The sequence below is a fragment of the Babylonia areolata genome, chromosome 16 (assembly GCF_041734735.1).
Source record: "Babylonia areolata isolate BAREFJ2019XMU chromosome 16, ASM4173473v1, whole genome shotgun sequence".
NCBI classification, from domain to species: Eukaryota; Metazoa; Mollusca; class Gastropoda; order Neogastropoda; family Buccinidae; genus Babylonia; species Babylonia areolata.
Window position 1 is genome coordinate 14724110 of NC_134891.1, and position 25630 is coordinate 14749739.

General features: G+C 43.7%; 1 protein-coding gene across 2 annotated transcripts in view; it reads right to left on the bottom strand.

Annotated features, from left to right (window-relative positions):
* Positions 1–12979, bottom strand: part of LOC143291184 (uncharacterized) — a 69713-nt gene extending 56734 nt beyond the window's left edge. The window contains exons 1-4 of one of the 2 annotated variants that reach the window (XM_076600909.1): positions 12859–12979; positions 3528–3732; positions 1338–1469; positions 462–596 (exon numbers count right to left, since the gene is read on the bottom strand). In XM_076600909.1, the coding sequence (XP_076457024.1) occupies positions 462–596; positions 1338–1469; positions 3528–3680 (420 nt within the window). In that variant the 5' untranslated portion in view covers positions 3681–3732; positions 12859–12979. Of the gene's footprint in view, positions 1–461; positions 597–1337; positions 1470–3527; positions 3733–12745 lie in introns of both variants that reach the window. The other variant, XM_076600908.1, reaches the window with a different exon arrangement.
* Between the last annotated feature and the right edge of the window lie 12651 nt (positions 12980–25630).

Below are 25630 nucleotides of genomic sequence, written 5' to 3' on the forward strand. Positions count from 1 at the left end.
CATGGTGATACTGTGCAGTGTGCGGTGGAAAGTGTCTGCAGTAGTCATGGTGATACTGTGCAGTGTGCGGTGGAAAGTGTCTGCAGTAGTCATGGTGATACTGTGCAGTGTGCGGTGGAAAGTGTCTGCAGCAGTCATGGTGATACTGTGCAGTGTGCGGTGGAAAGTGTCTGCAGCAGTCATGGTGATACTGTGCAGTGTGCAGTGGAAAGTGTCTGCAGCAGTCATGGTGATACTGTGCAGTGTGCAGTGGAAAGTGTCTGCAGCAGTCATGGTGATACTGTGCAGTGTGCGGTGGAAAGTGTCTGCAGTAGTCATGGTGATACTGTGCAGCGTGTGGTGGAAAGTGTCTGCAGTAGTCATGGTGATACTCAGTGCAGTGCGCTGTGGAAAGTGTCTGCAGTAGTCTTGGTGATACTGTGCAGTGTGTGGGCCAGGACCCCAGTGGTGTTGTGCAGTACCTTGCAGTGGTCAGTGAGGGCCCTCAGACAGGCCAGGGTTCTCTGCATCACCTCATCATCCCGCCAGTCACTCTCCGGGGTCTGCTGGATGGCCTGCACCTCCCTGCCCCCGATGGATCTCACCTTGTACGTCACCTGGTCCACACATCCATATGACACACACAATGGCATCAGCAGTGGTACAGGTGACAGTGGTTGAACAGGAGGTGGAGCAATGATGAGGAGAAGGACAACTGTGAAGATGATGACGATGACAATGATAGCTGAAAGACTTACATACTGACTGCATGCTATGCCCTCTAGCATGTAGGACAGCAATGGTGGAAAAAAGAAGGAAGAGAAATGATGGTGATGATGGTGATCACTACTATCAAGATACTATGAAGATTATGATAACAATAGTGACGGTTGTAATCATTATTAAAGATGATGTTCAAACACAGCTATTCTTCATTCAACACATGAACAAAATTCCACAGCACCACTGAAAATCTAAATACAACCCCTCACTCAATTACTGTCCCACTCATTTTATGAAAACTGATAGCTGTGTTTGAGGTCTGCCAATATCTTTATTATTAAGTGGTGACAAATTGATGTGAGCTGCCATTTTCACCAACAAAATCTGGAAAGGAAAATCTCAAGACACATGTATATCTTTTTACATAGGGTATTTGGCAGCTCTTATAATTATATTATCTGCAATCCATTACAGAATTTAGTAAGGTCAGAAAGAACATTTGTTTTGAGAGGGTGAGGGATGGAAGGTGGTGGTGTCAGTTGTAATCTGTAAATGTTTATTAGTATCTTTATGAAGTTTAAAACAAACAAACAAAAAACCCATACTTCAATCAAATTAAGTCTAGAACATGTTACCCTGTTCATATGCACAGGTGGAAGAAAATAAGTGCGGTCGTGCAGTTCTGGGAACCAGTCAAAAATGAGGTCGAGGACATCGTTGGTGACCTGCTGAAGTTCATTGGAACTTAGCTTGCAGTCTTTGGGAATCTGTGCAGATAGAAGGAGGAACACTCACACAAAAAGAATGAAAATAAACTCTCTTATATATATATATATATATATATATATATATATATATATATATATATATATATATATCTCACCATCATCATCAAGTGATGTAGCCACTGCTATACACTAAACATCTTAGTCACTGGCTAATTCTTTGTATCCTATTGTTGTCACATGTTGGTGATTTACATCGCCTTTTTCACCCTGCAAAAACATCATTTCCTGTCACATTATGGAGTACACATATATACAATTAAATACTGCAATGAGAAACAGGACAACATAGATGTAGTCCTGCTCCAGGCAATGGAATCACACCATGGCATCATGCAGTCCAGCCACTGACATGATAACAATATTCATCTTGTGTGGAACCAACTGCTGAACGGACCAGGAAATGTAATCTATACATACATATCTATGACTGGCTGCAGTCATGTCTTGGGTGTGAAGACCATTTTGACACAGGCTGCTTCTTTACAGAGATGCAGTGCAAACATGCTGACACAAACATGCTGACACAAAACAGGGTGAAACAGCCACATGGTGTGGTGCATCAAAGGTCAGCAGGAGGCCAAAGTGCAGACAGGTGTCAGCCACACGGCAGGCAGCAAGCAAAGAAAGGCCAGCCCTGGTAAGGACTTCACATCACTGTCTGTTTCAGTTTCAGTTTCAGTTTCAGTAGCTCAAGGAGGCGTCACTGCGTTCGGACAAATCCATATACGCTACACCACATCTGCCAAGCAGATGCCTGACCAGCAGCGTAACCCAACACGCTTAGTCAGGCCTTGAAAAAAAGAATGAAAAAAGAAAAAAAAAAAATATATATATACAGATAAGCTTACATAAATAAATAAATAAATAAATAATAATTATGATATAAAAAATAAAATAAAATAAAATAATTTAAAAAGGTAGTAGTAATAAAAATAATAATAAAGTAATGATAATAATAATAAATAAATAAATAAATAAGACAACAATGATGATGTCTGTATGTAAACAAATGTATTACACATGCACAGATATAGCTGGTCAGCCTTACATTTTAATTGTAAACAATATTGAAAGCAGTTTCCAAATATGTTTGTGACAATCTACATTAAGGTCGTCAGCCAATAGGTTGTTCAACTCCACCCTGGGCTTCCTCTGTTGCTGGTGGATCTATGACTGAACAAAACAGTAGATCTTCTCGAAACGTATTGAAACAAATGAAACAACTATACTTAAGGTCGTCACAAAAAACAACTAAATTCAGAGCTTCCCAGACACAAATGTGAACACACCATCTCATTCTCTTTACATTATATTACAACCTTCAACCCTGCTCATGGCCACAATGACTGGCCACTTTCACCAGGCACATTATCCCCCATGTGACTTTCAGACTTAACAATTTGTGCAGCATGAGTAAATGCTAAAACAGTCATGAAGTCAGCAACAGCCATGACCAAAACTTAGAACATTTTCACATCATGAAGCAGTGTATCATTGTGAAACAAAAACAACGTATCAAAGCCCAGTGGAAAACACACACACACACACACACACACACACACTAACACACACACACACACAGAGGTGTGAACAGGAAAACAAGGAAAGAGGGACAGGGAGGGAAAGAGGAGAGGGAGAGCGGTAATGAATGAATGATAAATGAATGAATGAATGAATGAACGAATGAATGAATGAGGGAGAGACCAAGATGACTGAGAGAAAACAGGAGTGCAGATACACACCGTGTCTTTACTGTGAAATGCTTGTCTTATTCCTTTTCATGTACGTGGTTGTGTGTATCTTTTCTTCTTCTTTTTATTTTGTACGTGTCCATTGTGTTTTGAAGAAATGTCATTTAAAAATCAAATCAAATGACAACCATAAAGAAATGGGAGGAGGATGCAATGATAATGGCGGTGGTGGTCAAGTGGTGGTTGCTGTTAATCACGATGATGATGATGATGATGATGATGATGCCAGATTCAGAACTGGTTTCCATAATGGACACAATCATGCTGTCAATACCCTGATACTCACCCTCTTGGCATTATAACGCTGTCTCTTGGGAGTGTTGCTGTGGTTGTTGACAGCAGAAGTCTGACCATCCTTGGTGCTGATGACTCTGCTCTCCAGGTTCATGTTGGTGATGTTGGACAGGTAACCCACTGCTGACGACATGTGCTGACCCATCTCTTAGCTTCTGGCCTCGTCCTCTTCAGCCAGCTTGTGGCACATCAACATTCTTAACAGTGACAACATTTACAGTATCAGCAGCAATAACAACAATAATAATGATAATAATATTGACAACATTTATAGTATCAGCAGCAATAACAACAATAATAATGATAATAATATTGACAACATTTATAGTATCAGCAGCAATAACAACAATAATAATGATAATAATATTGACAACATTAAAAGTGTCAGCAGCATTAACAACAATAATAATGATAATAATATTGACAACATTTATAGTATCAGCAACAATAACAACAATAATAATGATAATAATATTGACAACATTAAAAGTGTCAGCAGCAATAACAACAATAATAATGATAATAATATTGACAACATTTATAGTATCAGCAACAATAACAACAATAATAATGATAATAATATTGACAACATTTACAGTATCAGCAGCAATAACAACAATAATAATGATAATAATATTGACAACATTAAAAGTGTCAGCAGCAATAACAACAATAATAATGATAATAATATTGACAACATTTATAGTATCAGCAGCAATAACAACAATAATAATGATAATAATATTGACAACATTTATAGCATCAGCAACAATAACAACAATAATAATGATAATAACATTGACAACAATAACAACAACAATAACAATGATATTAATGTTCAGAACAACAAGAGACAAGAACAACCATATCACACAGAGAAATTATATGTTGTGACTAAAAGAAGAAAAAGTGTGTCATAAATAAACAATAAATCGATGTACAAAACAAATACAGTATGGTCTGTGCATGTGCTGACACATGACAGAGAAAGAAATAGACATACAGAGGGTGGAAAGATGGATAACAGATGGGTAAAGGTATGACAGTCTGGCAGACAGACATATAGATGAATAAGTATGCCATACTGCAACGGTGAGTACCATCATTGATCAATAAACTGAATGGTAGCTCCCTCCATTCAACATTTGCAGAGTTTGAGAACGTTTTTGATGGTGCAGGCAGAGATTTCTAAGTTATCTGGAAGCTGATGCTCCACTGTGGAATAACCCGCAAAGTTTACAGTCACCATTCAGCAACTGACAATTCTACATGTCAGGAAATTCATAGCGACAAACTGACTGATCCATCTGACAAATGGCATGAGACTGGATTTGCCTGTTGTAACCAGTTATTTTCCTGCTGGTTGTTGACTGTGTCATGAAGAACACCCAAATTGTGAACAAGAACATCTGATGAACCTTCAATAAACAACAAGAAAATTCAAGAACTTCAACAACATAAATAAGCATCATCTCAAACAAGTACCAAAACATACAAGAAAAGCTAACCTGTCTTTCAAAAAAAGCAGAGGCAACAGGCCAAAAAAGCAACACGAAGAAGACAGAATCTTTGAGAATCAACAACAAAGAAGACCTAGTCCATCTACAAGGCAAGAGCATCAATGAAACTGAGAACTGTCAAACCAAGGTAGCAGTCAGCAAAGTTGGAGGTGCAGATGACGACATAAATAATCATATCAACAATGAAGAAAAGAAGAAGAAAAAGAACAAGGAAAGGCATGCATTCCACACCCTGAGAGTGTGACCAATACAGAACTCAACAGCCCTCTCCAACCACAAAACAAATTCAACACCAATGTGAAGTCTGTCCTTCTGGATCAGAGAAATGAAGACTGGAACACTATCTACAGACTTTGATCACATGTACCTTCATAAAGCCTTTAATATATAGAAATTATTTCTTAACATGCCTGTTTAACTTTTGATGTCCATGGTTCCATGTCTTTTGACTCCATGTTTAACACTGATAATATAATAATTGCTTTCCTCTTCACATTTCTCTTTATAAGGGCCAAGGCCTTAAAATAAATAAACCATTAAATGTTTTCTCTCTCATGCCAATGTGTATGCGTGAGCATATACAAAAGTCTCATGCACATAAAAATTCACCTTAGTTAGAAATCAATGCCACAGTTCACAATTATCTATGGGTACCAAAAGCTGACATCACCCCTAATTAGCACCCAGTCTTCTGTGGGAGGTGCCATTGGGTCTTCTGGAGAAGACTGACCACAGATCATGCAGTAAAGGGGAAAAACTGGGAGAGTTGGTATACTGTGGCAGAGAAGGAAGGAAAGCCCCCGAGTGCTGTCTTCACTGAGTGTGGGCACTGCTGATTGTGAAACGCTTGGTTTCCACAGAATAGTCTTTCTCTTTTAGGGATAATGAAATAATCTGGTTTCTCTCTCTCTCACTCTTCTTTAATTGCAAAGTAACACACACACACACACACACACACACACACACACACACACACACACACACACACAGAGAGAGAGAGAGAGGGGGGGGGAGAGAATCTTTTGGTGTGCTCACTTTCTATTTCTTTTGTCAATCTTATGAAATAAGTCAGTTAAAAATGAATCTGAAAAATATTTTCACAACTTTTTTTCTTTCCACAGGGATGAAAAGTTAAAGATGACAAGTTCATATAAACATTTTGGAATTATCATACAATGAATTTGAGCATTCGTTATGCCTTGTCAGATGCCTGACAAAAAAAACAAACAAAAAAAACACAGAAGAAGAAAAAAGAAACAAGAGAGGCAAGGCCTTCAAGACTCACTTGTGATACACTTTAAAAAAAAATCCAAGCTTTTTATGTATTGAGTATAATTTCAAAATGTAATGTTTAAGATGAGAAAGATCAGTTTAAAGCAAATTAACTCCCCTAGCATTAATTACAGAGTAATTTCCCTTGTTTACTATCTGCACCAAAACGTTTGCAAAATAAATAAAACTTCCATGTTTAGCAAAAGAAGTTCCTGTTTGAACAGAAAATAATAATAATGACTGCTCTTGTTGTTGGGTCAGAATATCAGATCAAAGTGCCAAGTTTAGAGAATACAAAAAATATAAATATAACAGTAAATGCAGTTTGCATATAATTAGGCTTCTTTTTTTTTTCTTTTTTTTTTGTGTGCCCACCCCAGAGGTGCAATATTGTTTTAAACAAGGTGACTGGAAAGAACTGAATTTTTCCTATTTTTATGCCTAATTTGGTGTCAACTGACAAAGTACTGACAAAGTATTCAGAGAAAATGTCAATGTTAAAGTTTACCACGGACACACAGACATACACACACAGACAACCGAACACCGGGTTAAAACATAGACTCACTTTGTTTACACAAGTGAGTCAAAAAAGAGAGAGAGACAGGAGTCATCAAACTACTCGTTTAAGTTACAGAAAATATTTCAACACAACTGATGTAAACCTGTCAAAGTCAAAATTTCATTTCAGACTCTTATTTCACAATGGTAACTGAAGAAGCAACAACTGCTTTTTTTCACACAAATACAAACGCACATGCTCAAACACCATACCCACCCCATTTCACACAGGTTCCCTCATATCACACAAACACATTTCCAATTAAAGCATACATAAAACATATCACAAGTAATAAATAAAATGGTAGACTAATAGCTACAGATTAGTGTTACTGCTTATCTTTCATAGAGTTCTTCAGGTTTTTCTTAACACATTTTTATTCTTTATACTTTAAAGTAAGTGGAAGAGTATTCCATAAATTTCTGCCGGGGTATACAGGAAACTGGATTTCTAAGGTTATTTCTTGGTCCAGGTATACATAACATATGGCTTTGTCTATGACCATTAGTTTTAAAGCATCTGTAATGTTTGTGGAGCATTTCCTTTTATAATATCATGTATGCAAACAGCCTTGTTGAAGAACAGTCCGTCGTGGAATGATAACATGTTGTTTGTGATCCGTAGGGGTCAGGGAGCTTGATTTCAACAATACTAATTTCAATGCTCTTTTCATACATATGATGAATAAGTTTCAAATTTATAATGGTACAATCATCCCATAAAGTTGACGCATAATCTATAATTAGTGAAACGTGTATGGAATAAAAAGCTTACATGAATGGACGTCAAGGGTATTTTTCATTTTTGCTAACTAAAGTATTTCATTTCAGAGACATTTTCAAATGTAGGTCATGTGGTCAGTCCAAGTTTTAATTTCTTAACTTCAGGCAGGAGGGACCCAAGCTGGATTTTGATCAACCCATTTTCTTTTGTGAGTTATTTGCATGATTTCTCTGATTCAAGATTTGTGATTTGAAGTCGTCTATTTTGGAAACAATTATGTCAAATTTTTCATTCATGTTAACACGAAGTTTGTTTTTGGTAACAATTTTCATGTCTTCTATCACAGATTTAACATCATTTTCCAGTGCTGATTGTGCACTGGTTACAGTTTCTACCTGCTGTTCCAAAAGGACAACTTTGTAAGTTTAGGAAGTGGGTTGGAAACAAACAGGTGGGGTGGTGGTACAGTGTTCCTTTTCACTGTTTCACTGTCCTCTCCCGACAGGGGTAAACATTTTCTGTGGTGTGTGCAAAGTCTTGTTCTGCAGCTCACTGGATAACACAGAATGGGAGGGTGGAAGGAGGATGAGGTCCTCTCTAGCAGATGCTTCCATTTCAAACTGGAGAAGCAGGTGTGGTAACTGGAAAGGGTAGCTGTCCATAGCTAGGGTTGCAGGTAATGACGTCATACAGTTCAAAGGCAGGAGCTGCCAAAACAGAAGCTCTGGGAAAAGTACTTACGTGTGTGTGCGTGCATGCCTGCGTGCGCGTGTGTGCATATGTGTGTGTGCGTGTGTTGGAATGGGAGGAGGGGAGACTGGTTGGCATGCAACTGTGGCATTAAATATCACTCAGTCCAGAAACAAACATTTGTGATTTCTCTTTATCTGTAATTTGGAAGTATTTATCACAAAAAACAAAGACAAAAAAAACCCAACTCATAACACTCTCATGTCACATGATTATTGATCTATGATTATTTTTTTTAATGTTGTCAAAGCGTACAAAGAGTCATGTCTTGTTCACACTTGAAATTTAAGTGCTGGCTTGAGGTAACTTGAAGAAAATGAATTGATCTTTATTTTCTTTCTTTCTTTTTTTTCTTCTTTCTTTTGATGACCCTCCATGACTCTGCAACAATGTTGTTTTGTGTGTACTTCATTCATTCAGTCTGTCTGTCAATCATTGAATATGCATAAAAACAAAACAAAATAGAGAAAAGCAACTGCACCTTTTCCTTGAGAAGACTTCGATGTGCATTAGTATTCCTAAGCAAACAATACATGTGTCATGTACCAGCTGACCATGAATGAGTGGTGAACAATGAAATGACTGAATACCACAAACATGTATGTCAGCACTACACACACACTGAAAGGCATGTGACGGAGGAATCTCAAGGGGTCCTGTGTACCTGCACTTTGCACATGACACCTAATCATGCACTGAAGGCTGGGAGTGGACAGTGTGTGGGAGAGATGGGATGTGGGGGCATGGGTAGGATGAGGGGTGGCCGTGTGTGGGTATCTCGTGTTTTCCTGTGTATGTGCATTTTGTGTATGTCTGTGTTTGTGGTTATGTTTGTATCTGTGTCTCTGTGTGTATGTGTATGTGAATATATGTATCAGTGTGTGTGCGTGTCTGTCTAACTGTATGTCTGTCTGTGAGAGATGGAATGGAGAAACAGTGAAGGGAGACAGAAAGGGAGTGAGAGGGGGGAGAGAGGGGGAGAAAAGAGAGAGGGGAAGAGGGAGAGAGAGGAGGGAGAGCAGGGGGGAAAGAGAGGGGGGAGAGGGAGAGAGAGAGGGGGGAGAAAGGGGGAAAGAGAGGGGGGAGAGGGAGAGAGAGAGGGGGGAGAAAGGGGGAAAGAGAGGGGAGGGAGACAGGGGGGTGGTTGGGGGGTGGCAGAGGGAGGGGGGGGAGGGAGGAGAGATTTAATTGATTTATTGATTAGGTTTCAGGCCCTCACGAAGGAGAAACCTGACTAAAATGAAAATAATGAAACAAACAAAATGTTATTATGTCATGTGTACTTTACTCATTCATTCATCAATTCATCCATTCACCCAGTAACTGAATGCAATTCAAGAAACATTACAAAGAAGGACAATACCTTAATATAACATTTTGAAATTGACTGTTGGCAATATTTTTGGTTGTGTTATTTTCTCTAATTCTTTTAATTGCTTGACAACCAAAACATCAGTTGGCACCTTTCATGACTGCTAACTTTTTCATATAATGCAACATCAAACCTCTGTGCATGTGTGTGTGTGTGTGTGTGTGTGTGTGTGTGTGTGTGTGTGTGTGTGTGTGTGTGTGTGTGTGTGACTATTTGTGTGACTATGTGTGTGTGTTCATGAATGCGTCAGTGCCTATGTGTGTGCATGCATGTGTCCATACATATATATGTCTGTGTGTGTGTGTAATTTCTATAAGAAACAGAAAGATACAGTCAATAAATGAACATGTATGTGTGTGTCATACATTTGTGTATACATGCATGTGTGCATGCACATAATTTGTGTGAGTGTGAGAGTGTGAGAGAGGAGAGAAAGTGCATGTGTGTGTGTGTGTGTGTGTGTGTGTGTGTGTGTCTGGACAGCTCTGTGCATGTGCGTGTGCATGTGATGTGTGTGTGTACGTTGTGGGAGGAATGTGTGTCTGTGTGTTGGGGGTGGAGCGGGGGTGTATGTCTGTATTGTGGATATTGTGGGAGCTGCGGAATATTGGAATGTTCATGAGTGTATATGAGTGTGTGTGTGGTGGGGGAGGTGATGGGGCTGTGGGGGGTGGGGGGGTATGGGCATGTGTGTGTGCGTGTATGTGTGGGGGGGGGGGGGGGGGTGGCGGGGGGTATGGGCATATGTGTGTGTGTGTGTGTGTGTACTGTGGAAGCTGCGATACATAGAGGCATCAACCACGCTTAGCGCTTGCAAACTTTGGGAAAGGTTTAAAACCATAAACCACTCCCTCATGAAGGAACACATCCCCTCAAAAACTGTCCGAAACAAATCCAACCATAAACCCAGGATTACCCCTCACAACAAGTCAATGAAAAGGAAACTTGCTGGGAAATTTAGAAAGAACAAAACCTCATCTGACCCCTCAGTAAGACGACAGTACCTACAGATGAAGAGCAAAGTACAGCAGGAACAACGTCATGCCTACTGGACTTACATCAGCAATATCACTGATCCTCCCAAAAGCGATGACGAGCAGTTGAAAGGAAGCAACCAAAAGTGATTCTGGAATTACATCAAATCTCTCAGACACGACAGTACAGTGGTATCTCCACTTCGAGACCAAGGAAGATTATATGCATCCCCAAAAGAAAAGGCCAACATTCTAAACCATCAGTACAAGTCGGTCTTCACGAGAGAAAATAGCAGCAAAATCCCAACACCATCGGGAGCGTCCTTCCCTGCAATGGCCGAGATCACGATCGACAAGGAAGGGGTGTGCAAACTGCTGAAGAACATCAACCCATATAAAGTAGAAGGATCAGATGAGATTCCAGCAAAAGTGTTGAAAGAGTGCGCAAATGAGATCGCACCCCTGCTCTATCATTTTCACCAAATTACTGGCAGATGGATGTGTACCAGATGACTGGAAAAGGGCGAACGTGACAGCAGTATTCAAGAAGGGCAACCGTAACTCTGCTGCGAACTACAGACCAATCTCCCTCACCAGCATATGCTGTAAGATGCAAGAACACATCCTCGCAAGCAATATCATGCGCCATCTGACCCAACATGAAATACTTGATAATTCACAACATGGGTTCAGAGCCAGAAGGAGTTGCGAAACTCAACTACTAACACTGTTCCAAGACATTGCCAAAAACCAGGACAACAGACAGCAGACCGACATGGTAATTCTGGACTTCTCCAAAGCCTTTGACAAGGTCCCCCACAAACGCCTCCTCCGTAAGCTGGACCATTATGGTATACAAGGATCGAAGTTGGACTGGATCAAGGCCTTCCTTTCCGACCACACCCAAATCGTCGTAGTTGACGGCAAAAAATCTGAGCCAGCACCTGTCATCATCGGAGTCCCACAGGGGACAGTTCTAGGCCCCATCCTATTTTTGATTTACATCAATGATCTGCCTCAGAACATCAACGCTAATACTAGATTGTTTGCTGATGACTGTATAGTCTACTCTACCATCAAGACAATCCAAGACTGCAAAATGCTCCAACGAGACCTCAACACACTGTCTAACTGGGAGCAGCGTTGGGGAATGGAATTCCACCCAGAAAAATGTGATGTCCTTACCTGTACTACATCAAGGAACCCCATCAGCTACTACTACAAATTAAAAGGACACACCCTCGAGCACATTGACAGCGCAAAATATCTGGGCGTCGAGATAAGAAATGATCTAAACTGGAAAGGACATGTTATAAGAGTCACCAATAAAGCCAATAGCATGGTAGGCTTCCTAAAAAGGAATCTAAAAACATCCAATAAAACCACCAAAGCCAACGCCTACCAAACTCTCGTACGCCCGCACCTGGAGTATTGCTCATCAGTCTGGAGCCCGTACAAAGAAGGCCAAAAGAACAAGATTGAAATGGTGCAAAGAAGAGCAGCACGTTATGTACACATCGACTATGGGTGGACCAGCAGCGTAACATCCATGCTGCAAGAACTAGGATGGGAATCCCTCGAATCACGGTGGAACAAAGGCTAACCCTAATGTATAAAATTGTCAGTGGCATTGTAGACATCCCTCCAGACAAATTTCTCAAGAAAGGATCCAGCAAAACAAGATCAAATCATCGACACAAATTTGTCCATCTTAGCTCCTCCTCTGACCCTTATAAATACATTTTTTCCCCATCAACCAACCCCGCCTGGAACTCCCTGCCTGCAACAGCAGCAGAGGCTCCCTCCTTGGTAGCTTTCAAGAGGGAGCTGAACAAGATCACAGTTTAGTCACTGCGAGTGACGGTGGGAGGGAATATGTATACATGTTTTTTCTCACTGTCACCCCCTCCGGTAGAAAGATAGGTCTACATAGGTTCTGATTAGGTTTATATAATAGTTGTTTGTTTGCTTTTTGTTGCTTTTTGTTGCTGTTGTTGTTTTTGACGCCTCCGCGCACAGTTAGTAATGACGGCTGACCTTCCAATTTGAAGAATTCACCATTCGCTGGCATTAACAGACACTGACAGCTGCTTCACTGAGACCTAACACTCGTTTCGGAGTCCTCTCCTCTATATGTTCCCCATTCATACTTGGTTTTTGTTGAAAGTGAACACTTCTGCCAGTTTGGCTGATCCGCTGAACTTCGGTTTCAAGAACAAGACGTTGTCACTCCTGTCTCGCACACACTGTCGGACTGGTCACTTCCGGGTCGAGGAACGGACTTTACGTAGTTGCTATTTTTAAGTTTTGGAATTTCCGTTGTTCTTCTTTCCGTTACACGACCAACATCGACTTGCCGATGAATATGACATGGGTTTCAGGATCTTTAACGTGCGTATTTGATCTTCTGCGCGCGTATACACACGAAGGGGGTTCAGGCACTAGCAGGTCTACACAAATGTTGACCTGGGAGATCGGAAAAATCTCCACCCACCAGGCGCCGTTACCGTGATTCGAACCGGGGACCTTCATATTAAAGTCCTGAACCACTCGGCTGTTATTTTTAGCATTCTAAATTATTGCACCTATTTTACTGCATTTTTGCGCATGTATGAAAAAGATATCATTAGTAGATGTTGTAACCCATTTTCAATGGATTTCGACTCTTATTTTGTACGTTATTTCACTCAGTCTTGTGCGGATTCAGTGGTTTTTTGGCTTTACACACAACGTGAATCAATGAAATAACACTGTTTCGGCTGGGGTTGGGTGAAACTTTACATGTTCCCTCCACTGAGCTGAATGGGAAGGAGTGGCAACCGCGGTAAGGGTACATTCACACTAGGCTGTAACCACGATCTAACCAAATGGTTACATTGAGGGATGTAACTACCATGAGACAAACTCTAGATTTTTCATACAGCATCTGTGAACGGAAAGCGTCTAACCACTGTCTAACTATTAGGCTCCGCCCCTTTTCCCGCGCGTTTTTTGACTGAGAGCAGCAGTTCTCGCTCGCTGGCTGGGTTTTGTTTTGCGCTGAAGTTAGACTGGTGGCATCTAACTACCGTTGTAACTTCGTTCTAACTTGAACAAGTTACAAGCCAAGTTACAGGGGTGCTGTGGCTGAGGCGTCATGTACAGATTGGGGTATACTTTTGTTTTCTGTGGTTCCCGTGGGTTTCCATGAGGTGGGGGGTCTTGAGGTTGTGCATCTCCACCAGCCTGCTGTGACCTGCTGCAACCTGTTGGAACTTGGGTCTTGTAACTCCCTTGTAACTCCCTTTGAAAGTATAAAAACCCCTTGTTTCAGGGGGGTCTCTTCATTCCATCTTGACCTGTCATCATGAATCGTGGATTCGTGTAGACGCAGCAAGAAGAACGAAAAAAATGACAGTCAGCCAGCTTAAATACATTCACACTGTGACTGATCAAGTTACAACACGCGTCGATGTAACTCACTTTAACTGACCCCAACCATGCAAAGAAGGTTGCAATCACTTGCAGTCGGTTAGCTGTGTCGGGCCAGACAATTTGCATACCGCACGCAGCGTGCGTGCAAGGCATGCTATTTTGTTTTGACGTCGGAGTTTTTTTTCAAACTCGGCTCCGCCTCTATTTTCTGCTCTAACTCACTGGAACCGATGGGGACTAGTGTGAATGCCTTTGTAACCGTTTATAACTTGATCGGGCGATGTAACCTCGAAAAGTTTTTTATCTCCCGAGTCATATTTTTTGGGGCCATCTAACCACCTAGCTAACCAAAAATCGGGTCTTCCCGAAAAATCGTCTAACCGATGGGAACCCATTGCAACCAAAAATTCGTGGTTCCAGTGAGTTAGAGAGCGATGTAACCATTTGGTTAGATCGTGGTTACAGCCTAGTGTGAACGTAGCATAATAATACAAACAGGCGGCCACGCGCGGCAGCCGGTTCTCCATCTTGCTGGAGGCTGGCAGCGTATATTTCGCTGCTGGACAGTAGTAGATTATAGACATTTTCAGCAAAATATTTCATCGTTGTTTGGCAATAAATTGCGATAGTTGGTATGGGAAAGAGTACTATTTGTTAAAGAAAAAAAAAAGGGGGGGGGGGGGAGGTAGGGGGGCGGGGGCAAACAAACGATCTTTTATTTTTGGACATCTCTCTCTCTCTCTCTCTCTCTCTCTCTCTCTCTCTGTGTCTCTCTCTCTCTCTCTCCTATAGTCTTGACTATAATAATAATAATGATAACGCCTAATAATAATGATAGTTATAATATTAATAATGTTGATAATGATAATACCAACAATTGATAATGATAATAATAACAATATAATGACGACGATGATGATAATAATAATAATAATAATAATAATGATAATTAAAGCAACAAATAGTTGTCTCAGACAGCATCAGTATCAGTATCGATCAGTATCTCAAGGAGGCGTCACTGCGGACAAATCTATATTCGCTACACCACATCTGCCACGCAGATGCCTGACCAGCAGCTTAACCCAACGTGCTTAGTCAGGCCTTGTGAAAAAAAGAAGAAAAAAAGAAGTAAATTAATATTAGACATAAGAATACGAATACTAGTAAAATAATGATAATGAAAAGGAAAATAGAAATGAAAAAAATAATAAAACAAGAGAGGCAAGGCCTTCAAGACTCACTTGTGCTACACTTAAAAAAAAAAAAAATCCAAGCTTTTTATGTATTGAGTATAATTTCAAAATGTAATGTTTAAGATGAGAAAGATCAGTTTAAAGCAAATTAACTCCCCTAGCAGTAATTACAGAGTAATTTCCCTTTTGTACTATCTGCACCAAAACGTTTCCAAAATAAATAAAACTTCCATGCTTAGCAAAAGAAGTTCCTGTTTGAACAAAAAAAAGTGACGGGCGCAATAGCCGAGTGGTTAAAGCGTTGGACTGTCAATCTGAGGGTTCCGGGTTCGAATCACGGTGACGGCGCCTGGTGGGTAAAGGGTGGAGATTTTTACGATCTCCCAGGTCAACATATGTGCAGACCTGCTAGTGCCTGAACTCCCTTCGTGTGTATATGCAAGCAGAAGATCAAATACGCACGTTAAAGATCCTGTAATCCATGTCAGCGTTCGGTGGGTTATGGAAACAAGAACATACCCAGCATGCACCCCCCCGAAACGGAGTATGGCTGCCTACATGGCGGGGTAAAAACGGTCATACACGTTAAAAGCCCACTCGTGTGCATACGAGTGAACGCAGAAGAAGAAGAAGAACAAAAAATGATAATAATGACCTGCTCTTGTTGTTGGGTCAGAAAATCAGATCAAAGTGCCAAGTTTAGAGAATACAAAAAATATAAATATAACAGTAAATGCAGTTTGCATATAATTAGGCTTCTTTTTTTCTTTTTTTTTTTTTTGTGCCCATCCCAGAGGTGCAATATTGTTTTAAACAAGATGACTGGAAAGAACTGAATTTTTCCTATTTTTATGCCTAATTTCGTGTCAACTGACAACGTATTTGCAGAGAAAATGTCAATGTTAAGTTTACCACGGACACACACACACACACACACACACACACACACACACACACACACACACACACACACACACACACACACACAGAGACAACCAAACACCGGGTTAAAACATAGGCTCACTTTGTTTACACACGTGAGTCAAAAATTAATGATAGTGATAAATAAGGATGAAATGAAATGAATAAATAAATGAATAAATTAAAAATAAATTTCGATAAATAAATAATATTTTTTTAAAATATAAAAACAACTTTGTCTTTGACAAAGTTCATGTAGCAAATCGTACACTTAAGTAGACAATTGTTGCACATCAATAGAAAGACAGGCAGACAAAGAACTGTGCATGAATGGGTGTAAAAGGAAAGAAAATGAAAGAAGACTTTAAAAGAAAAGAGTTAGAAAAGAAAAGGGGGGGTGGGGGGGGGGAGAGAAAGTGTGAAAAATAGGAGGTTGGAGGCCCCACAATAAACAACAAAAAACAGCGTCATTGTGTGTGTGTGTGACAACAACAACAACAAAAAAGAAGTGGGAAAAATTAGCTAGGAGGCTGGAGGTCCCACAAACAACAACAACAAAACAAACAAGAAAGGCAAGGCCTTCAAGACTCACTTGTGATACACTTTTTAAAAAAAAATCAAGCTTTTTATGTATTGAGTATAATGCATTTATAAGACGGGGGGACGGACGAAGACATCAAGAGCCGTATCAACAAAGCAAGACACGCCTTCAACACCCTTCGACCAATCTGGAGATCGACAGCCCTCTCAATCCGCAACAAGATCCGGATTTTTAACACCAACGTGAAGTCGGTTCTACTCTATGGCTCAGAGACGTGGAGAGTGACAAAGACCAGCATCCACAAGCTTCAGACATTCACCAACAGATGTCTAAGAAACATCCTAAACATCAGATGGCCAGAGGTTGTCTCCAATGAAGAACTTTGGAACATGACAAAACAGGCCCCACTGGAGACGGAAATCAAGAAACGGAAATGGGGATGGATAGGCCATACACTACGCAAGCCTGCAACAAACATCACAAGACAGGCTCTTGATTGGAACCCACATGGGAAAAGGAAAGTTGGCCGTCCGAAACAGACCTGGCGGAGAAGCATTGAGGCAGAGACAAGGGCGGCCGGAATGACGTGGGCCGAACTGAAGAGGACCAGCCAGAGCCGGGTGCGTTGGAGGAGTGTTGTTGCAGCCCTATGTTCCCCACGGAATCAAGAGGAATAAGTCAAAGTAAGTCATAATGCATTTACTGTTACATTTATATTTTTTGTATTCTCTAAACTTGGCACTTTGATCTGATATTCGACCCAACAAAAGATCTGTCATTATTATCATTTTTTTGTTCAAACAGGAACTTCTTTTGCTAAGCATGGAAGTTTTATTTATTGCAAACGTTTTGGTGTAGGCAGTAAAACAAGGGAAATTACTCTGCTGGGGAACTTAGTTTGCTTTAAACTGATCTTTCTCATCTTAAACATTACATTTTGAAATTATACTCAATAAATAAAAAGCTTGCATTTAAAAAAAAAAAAGTGCATCACAAGTGAGTCTTGAAGGCCTTGCCTCTCTTGTTTCAAAATGTAATGTTTAAGATGAGAAAGATCAGTTTAAAGCAAATTAACTCCACTAGCATTACAGAGTAATTTCCCTTTTTTATTATCTGCACCAAAACGTTTGCAAAATAAATAAAACTTCCATGCTTAGCAAAAGAAGTTCCTGTTTGAACCAAAAATGATAATAATGACTGCTCTAGCTGTTGGGTCAGAATATCAGATCAAAGTGCCAAGTTTAGAGAATACAAAAAATATAACAGTAAATGCAGTTTGCAGATAATTAGGCTTCATTCTTTATTTTTTTGTGCCCATCCCAGAAGCGCAATATTGTTTTAAACAAGATGACTGGAAAGAACTGAATTTTTCCTATTTTTATGCCAAATTTGGTGTCAACTGACACACACAGACAACCGAACACCGGGTTAAAACATAGACTCACTTTGTTTACACAAGTGAGTCAACAAGAAAACAACAGCCAAAAACAGTGTGTGTGTGTGTGTGTGTGCTATCACCTTTATCTCGTTTTCTTTCTTTGCCCCCCTCCCTCCTGTAAGTTTTCGTCGCAGTTAACATTTTACAGCTGAGTAACCAATTTCTCTCTCCCTCTCTCTCTTGTCCATTTGTTTGGAGACATTAAAACCAAGGTAATTTTCAGGCACATCAGATTTGCCAGCTTAATTTAAGACTCAGAGAGAGAGGGAGAGGCGCGCGCGCCAGGCAGCAAGATGGCAGCCTGCTAGCGCGCGGCCGGCCTCCCTTCTTCCCCTCCATACTTTTGAGCGCGATGGTCCCCCCGGCCCCCACTCCCGTATGTATGTCATGTCAGATAGATATATCTGCTGCTGGTAACCTGGATCCCAGTACTACCTGTCACAGGGTCCTCCCGAAACCTGGAGGGGGTCAGGCTGGTGTTCTCCTGACCCACTCCCGGGAGGGTCACTACCTTGTCGTGGTCGGGAGGCTTAGTGGCCAGTGATCGAGCGAGCTATGTCGGCGGGGGCATCAGTGCTTCTTGGGGTTTGGTGCTCTGATTCCAGGTCTTAATTGACAGCCTACATAGCCATCGTAGCTGTCAGGGCTGAATAAGTGGTGGTTTTGTACTGATGCCCCTGATAGGGCTTCCCATGCCGAACAGGTCGTGAGTGAGGCCCAAACTAAACGTGACCCACTGTCCCTTTCGCTGTTCTCTATTCTTCTTTTTACTGCCTCTTTTCTGTCCTCAGCTCCCCATCAAGCCTTCTTTTCCACATTCTTTTTTTCTCTGCGGCCTTCTTTAGGCCCGCCGTGTTTGTCGTGCGGCGCGACCTGTGATGGAGGGGAATGAGATCCTGGGGATTGAGAGAGCACGCTGCTCTCAACACATCCCTTTGGCTCGGACCTCTCCTAAGACAGGCGGCACACATTGGCCCGTGTGTGTCAATCGGCTACCCCTTCGTGGGGCTGGGTCAAGACTGGCAGTTTAGTGGCTGACGAAGGTAACCCCCGTAGTGCTCGGTTCTCTGTCCCCTGGAGCTGGGCATGATCGGGGGGGAACACGTTGGAGCTGGACTGTTGGTCGTATATCCCTCCCGAAACCTGGAAGGGGTCAAGCTGGTGTTCCCTTGACCCTGGCCCCTAAGTTGGACCCCATGGTGGGTGGGTAAGGGAGGGATGAATTCAATTTTTTTTCAACATGACTTCCAAAAAACTACACCCCCCTGGCTCGGGTAAAAGAAGAAGACAGGGAACGGATGACTCAGACTCCGATTCGGAGGTCGTTGAGACCTCTGGATTTTGGCCATCGTGGCTGGTGATGGAGGGCGCTGATGACGACAAGGCGTTGTCGGCTCTCAGCCCCTTCGCTATCCAGAAGGGCTTTCAGTGTCTGGCAGGATCGCTGAAGTCCATCAAGAGGCTGAGGAGCGGAGCATTTTTAGTTCAGACGGAATCCAAAAGGCAGACACAGCTCCTTCTCAAGGCGACCACTTTCGTGGATAGGGCGGTGAAGGTTTCCCCTCACAAAGGCCTCAACTGCTCAAAGGGGGTCATCAGATGCCCGGAGTTGAAAGGTGTGTCTGAGGCCGAGATCAAGAGCGAGCTGTCCTCTCAGGGAGTGACCGAAGTATACAGGGTGACGGTGAGGAAGGGGTCGGACAGAGTCCCGACCAACACTTTCTTCCTCACCTTCTGCTGCCCGGATGTCCCCAAGGACATTCAGGTCGGATACCTCATGGTCAGCGTAAGCTTGTATGTGCCGTCCCCCCTGAGATGCTTTAAATGTCAGAAATTCGGACACGTCAGGGACCGATGTAAGGAGGAAGAGGCGTGTGGCACCTGTTCGAAGGCAGCGCACCAGGGCGATTGCGTCAATCCAGCCCGGTGCGCCAACTGCGGAGGTGGCCACCCCTCCTCATCGAAAGACTGCCCCGTCTGGAAAAAAGAGAAACAAATCCAGAAAGTCAAGACAGAAAAGAAAATTTCCTTCTTTGAGGCAAGGAAACAGGTGGAGGCCGCGTCGCCTAAGGTGTCGTATGCCTCTGTCGTCAGACCCAGGACGGTGGACGTCGCGGTCCAGACGACGTCCACAGGAACGCAGACGGACGACTTAACCGCCTCGTCGGAACCGTTGGCCTTGGGTGGAGACGCCGTGTCCACCCCTTCCCATCCTGTGCGGCAGTCCTCAGGGGCTGCTGGGCGAGAGCGGAAAACCTCGGGCGGAGGCACGTTGTCCTCCTCCCGCCCCACCCCACCCCCCGGCACCCCTCGCCCCGCCTCTCGTCTGCCTGGCCCTCGGGCTGGCGGAAGCGGCCGGAAACCCCCCCTACCTCCAAAACTCAAGGAGGGGAGGGTTGCGGCCTCGGCGGGATCGGGAGGGGCCGAGGTGGTGGATATTCCGACTCGGTCGGAATCCGAAAAATTTACTTCGAAAAATAAATATTCCATCCTGGCGGACCTTGAGCCACCGCAAGCAAAGGAGCAGGGGGTAGCGATGGAATAGGCTGCTGCTTTATTTTTTTTTTAACCTTTTTTTAGTGGCAGTGATCCACTGGAACATCCGGGGGTTCCACGCCAATTTTCAGGAACTCCAGCTGCTTTGTCGTGCTTTGAAACCTTCAGTGCTGGTGCTGCAGGAGACTCTGCAAAGAGATGGCAAGGTTTTATCTCTCTCTGGTTTTAACTCCGTTTTTAAACCCGCTCAACCGAAGCAAGAGGGATTGACGGGAGGTGTCGCTCTTTTTATTCGCAAGTCCCTTTTATACAGTACAGTTCTTTTAAGCACCCCTTTACAGGCGGTGGCAGTGAGAGTCACGCTTGAGAAAACCATCACTGTCTGCTCTCTCTACCTTCCCCCCTCCGTCCGCGTTCTGAGGCAGGACCTCATGAACCTGGTCGACCAGCTCCCACGTCCGTTTTTACTGTTGGGCGACTTCAATGGACACTCCCCGCTCTGGGGAAGTGAGATGACATCAGCCCGAGGTCTTCTCATAGAAAACCTTCTTTCTGACATGGACTTGTGCTGTCTTAACGACAAGTCTCCCACTTACCTGCATCTGTCCTCTGGAAAGCTCTCGTGTTTAGATCTGTCGGTCTGCGATCCATCGTTGGTCCTGGACTACGAGTGGAAAGTGCACGACGATCTGCACGGGAGTGACCACTTTCCTGTCGTCCTCCGCCTCACAGATGGAGAAGGTGACTCTCTGCCTGACCGCCTGTATTACGACAAAGCAGACTGGAGTTTTTTTACCACCAAGATAAGAGCGGAGCTGCAGGAAGAAACAGTATTGAAAAGCCAGGACCCTGCTGACGCTCTGACTCGGATCGTTTTAGATTGCGCCAAAGCAGCAGTCCCATCATCTACCTCCAAGCCTCAGGTCCCTAGAACGCCCTGGTTCAACGCGGAATGTCGGGAGGCCCGCAAGTCTCGGAAGAGAGCGCAGCGACGCGTCTTTCGGAGACCGGAGACCGATAGCGTTCGAACCCATCAACAGCTGAGGGCGAAAGCCAGGTATGTTTTTAAAAAGAGCCAGAGGAAGTCATAGAGAGATTTCTGCTCTTCCTTAACCTCCAACACACCCAAGAAGAAAGTGTGGAGGGTTTTAAAAAGAATTAAGGGCAAAAACGTATGCCCGACCTTTCACCATCTTAAACTCTCAGACGCTCTGGTCACAGAGAAGAAAGCAGTTGCCAATTTGCTTGCCTCCACAATAGAACAGAACTCGAGATCTGCTAACAAATCTGCTCGCTTTCTTAAAACCAAAAACCTGTCAGAAAAAACACCATGTAACTTCTTTTCCGACAACACAGAGAATTACAACCTTCCTTTCACAATGAACGAACTTAAATCTGCCCTTCAGACCTGTACGGATTCCTGTCCAGGAATGGACGAGGTCCATTATAAACTCCTAAAGCACCTTCCCCAAACCTGTCTGGACACCCTGCTTAAAGTTTATAACCACATCTGGGTCACAGGCTTCTTTCCACCCTCCTGGCGGAAAGCCCTCATAATCCCGCTGCCGAAACCGGGAAAAGACCCCTCGAACCCCTCCAACTACCGCCCAATAGCACTGACCAGCTGCATCTGCAAACTGATGGAGAAGATGGTCAACGGTAGACTGATGTGGAAACTAGAGACCGACGGCCTTCTGGTGAAAGAACAGTGCGGTTTCCGCAAGCATCGCTCTACCGTTGACCATCTGGTCCGTCTGGAATCCACTGTAAGAAATGCATTTGTCAACAAACAACATGTGGTGGCCATATTTTTTGACTTGGAGAAAGCTTACGATACCACGTGGAAATTTGGTATTCTTTCCGACTTGCACAAGCTCGGCTTCCGAGGACACCTGTCTCAGTTCATCCACAATTTTTCACAAGACAGACAATTCCAGGTGAGAGTCGGCACCACCCTGTCCGACATTCACGAGCAGGAGCTGGGTGTCCCGCAAGGGAGCATCCTGTCGCCGGCTCTTTTCAGCATCAAAATTAATGACATCGTTCAATCCGTTCAGAAAGGATCGGACAGCTCGCTGTTCGTGGATGATTTTGCCTTATATGCAACCGGCAGCACGTACGCCAGCATCCAGCGACGGCTTCAGCTCTGCGTCAACAAGATCCAGTGTTGGGCAGAGGAGAATGGCTTCACAATTTCGTCCTCCAAAACTGAATGCATCCATTTTCATAATTTTCGCCAGTTCTATCTGGACCCTGAAATCCGTCTGGGAACATCCACCATCCCGGCGGTCAAGGAAGCCAGATTTTTAGGGGTCATCTTCGATCAGAAGCTGAACTTCCTCAGCCACATTAAACAGCTGAAAATATCTTGCCAAAAAGCCCTTAACATCATCCGAGTTGTGGCACACACGAACTGGGGTGCTGATAAGAGAACTCTCTTGCACCTCTACAGAGCCCTGGTCCGGTCCAAACTGGATTATGGAAGTGTGGTATACGGCTCGGCCAGACCGTCCTATCTGAAACTGTTGGACCCTGTACACCACCAAGGGCTCCGTCTCAGCTTAGGTGCTTTCCGCACCACCCCTGTGCACAGCCTGTATGCAGAGGCGGGGGAACCACCTCTTTCCAACCGCAGACTGAAGCTGACCCTGAATTATTATCTGAAATTGTTCTCTGAACCTACAAACCCTGCTTACGACGCTGTATTCAACAACCCTTTCGATAAGAAATTTACAGACAACCCAAACTGCATACCTCCTCTCGGACTCCGCATTCAGCCGCACTTAGAAAAGGCCAATCTGGATGTCGGTGGCATCTCGGATTTCTCTAAGTTCCCTGACAGCCCTCCGTGGACCTTTACAACACCTGAGGTCCGATTCGATCTGGCCTCGTACCGTAAGGACACCACCAGTTCTCTGGCCTACAGAACCTACTTTTCGGAACTGTGCCACAAATTCCCCACTTTTAAAAGCATCTTCACTGACGGTTCCAAGTCAGAGGATGGAGTCGCCGCATCTGCGTTCTGTCCCGCCTTTCCTGACCGGCCCTCAACGGAACACATCCTGTCAGACAGCTCGGTGTACACCGCGGAACTGACCGCACTGGTTCTGGGGTTAAAAATGGTTCTCTCTTCGAAACAGAAGAGATTCATGATCTTTTCCGACTCCTTGTCAACCCTGGAGGCGATCGCCTGCAGGAATATCACTCATCCCAAACTGCTGGAATTTTATTAAACTTTTACTCTTGCAACGAAGAAAGGATACGAGGTTGTGTTGGCCTGGGTTCCAGGACATGTTGGCATTCATGGTAACGAATGGGCGGACCTGCTGGCCAGGAACGCTGTAAAGAAAGAATTGTCCAGATCCTTTGTGCCATATACAGACATGAAGCGGAAGGTGAACACCTACGTTAAGGATCTATGGCAAGAGGAGTGGAACACCCAGAGGGACAACAAGCTCTTCCAGATCCGTCCGGACCTAAAAGAGACCCTCCCTTCGGGGGTGAAGAACAGAAAGGAGGAGTCTGTGCTGTGCAGACTGCGCGCGGGGCACACTTTTTTTTACTCATTCTTACTTGTTGAAGGGGGAAGAGGCCCCTCGATGCATTCCCTGTGATGAGCCTCTCACCGTGAAACACGTGCTCCTTGATTGTTGGGATCTGCATGACGTTAGACGCAGACATTACACGGCGGTTTCTTTGAAGACTTTGTTTCGTGATGTCCCTCCGTGGGCGCTGATGGACTTCTTAAAAGAAGTGAACCTTTTTAACCAGATTTGAAGGTTTTAAACTATGGAGGTTTTTTTTAACTTTGGAGTGGAAAGTTTGAAGTGGTGACTCGTTTTAATTGGTTGTTTTTTTATCCTTGTAGTAGTTATTGACGCGGCGATAGCCTTGAGATGGCCTTAGTGGTCGGCGAGGCTCTAAGCACCATAATTTCATTTCATTTCATTTGTCACAGGGTCGAATTGCTGGCGACTAAACCAGCACCCCCACCAGTCCTCTCAGGAGGATGGTGAGGAGGGTGGCTAGACACCCCGGTAGAAATAAATGACCCATCTACTGAGGGCGCCAGTTCTGGAGAGCTACCTGCGGCCACCTAGCTAAGGGAGTAAACCCTGACAGAAAATCCGGTGCGGGGCCCCTAAGGCGGTTGGATGGCAAACTGTGTCACTTTCCGGCAGCTCCTGTGGCCGCGTTGGCACCAAAACGTAACAGCCTTGCTTTTGACGGTAGGATGGACTCTCGCGTCCCACTGGACAGCTACCCGGCGCCCGCCCAACCTGGGCAGCCCCCAGCCAATTAGGTGCTGTCCCGCCACGACCTGCTTTCTTCTATGGGTGTATGAAGATTAGGAGAATATCCGACAAGCAGGTCGTTAATTTCCGCACCAGGCAAACAGAAAACTTCAAGAACTTCAAAAATGAAACTGGCCTATTGAAATGTCCGGACAATGATGCCTGGGCTCTCCCAAGATCTGCAAGACATCAGTGACGCCAGAAAGACGGCCGTCATAAACAGCGAGCTAAAGAGACTAAATGTGGACATTGCCACTCTGCAGGAAACACGGCTGGCTGACTCAGGAACACTAAAGGAGAGGGACTACACCTTCTTCTGGCAAGGAAAGAGCTCTGATGCCCCAAGAGAGTACGGAGTAGGCTTTGCAGTCAGGAACAGCCTGCTGAGCATGATCGAACCAGGCGTTTCAGAACAACTCCTGACTCTATGCCTCAACACCTCCGAAGGCTATGTCACTCTCGTCAGCGCATATGCTCCAACTCTGTCCGCCTCTCCAGACGCCAAGGATGGGTTCTACGAAAATCTTGCATCAACCATAAGGAACATCCCCATGACAGAACAACTTGTTCTCCTGGGCGACTTCAGTGCCAGACTGGGTGCAGACAACGATTCGTGGTCCGCCT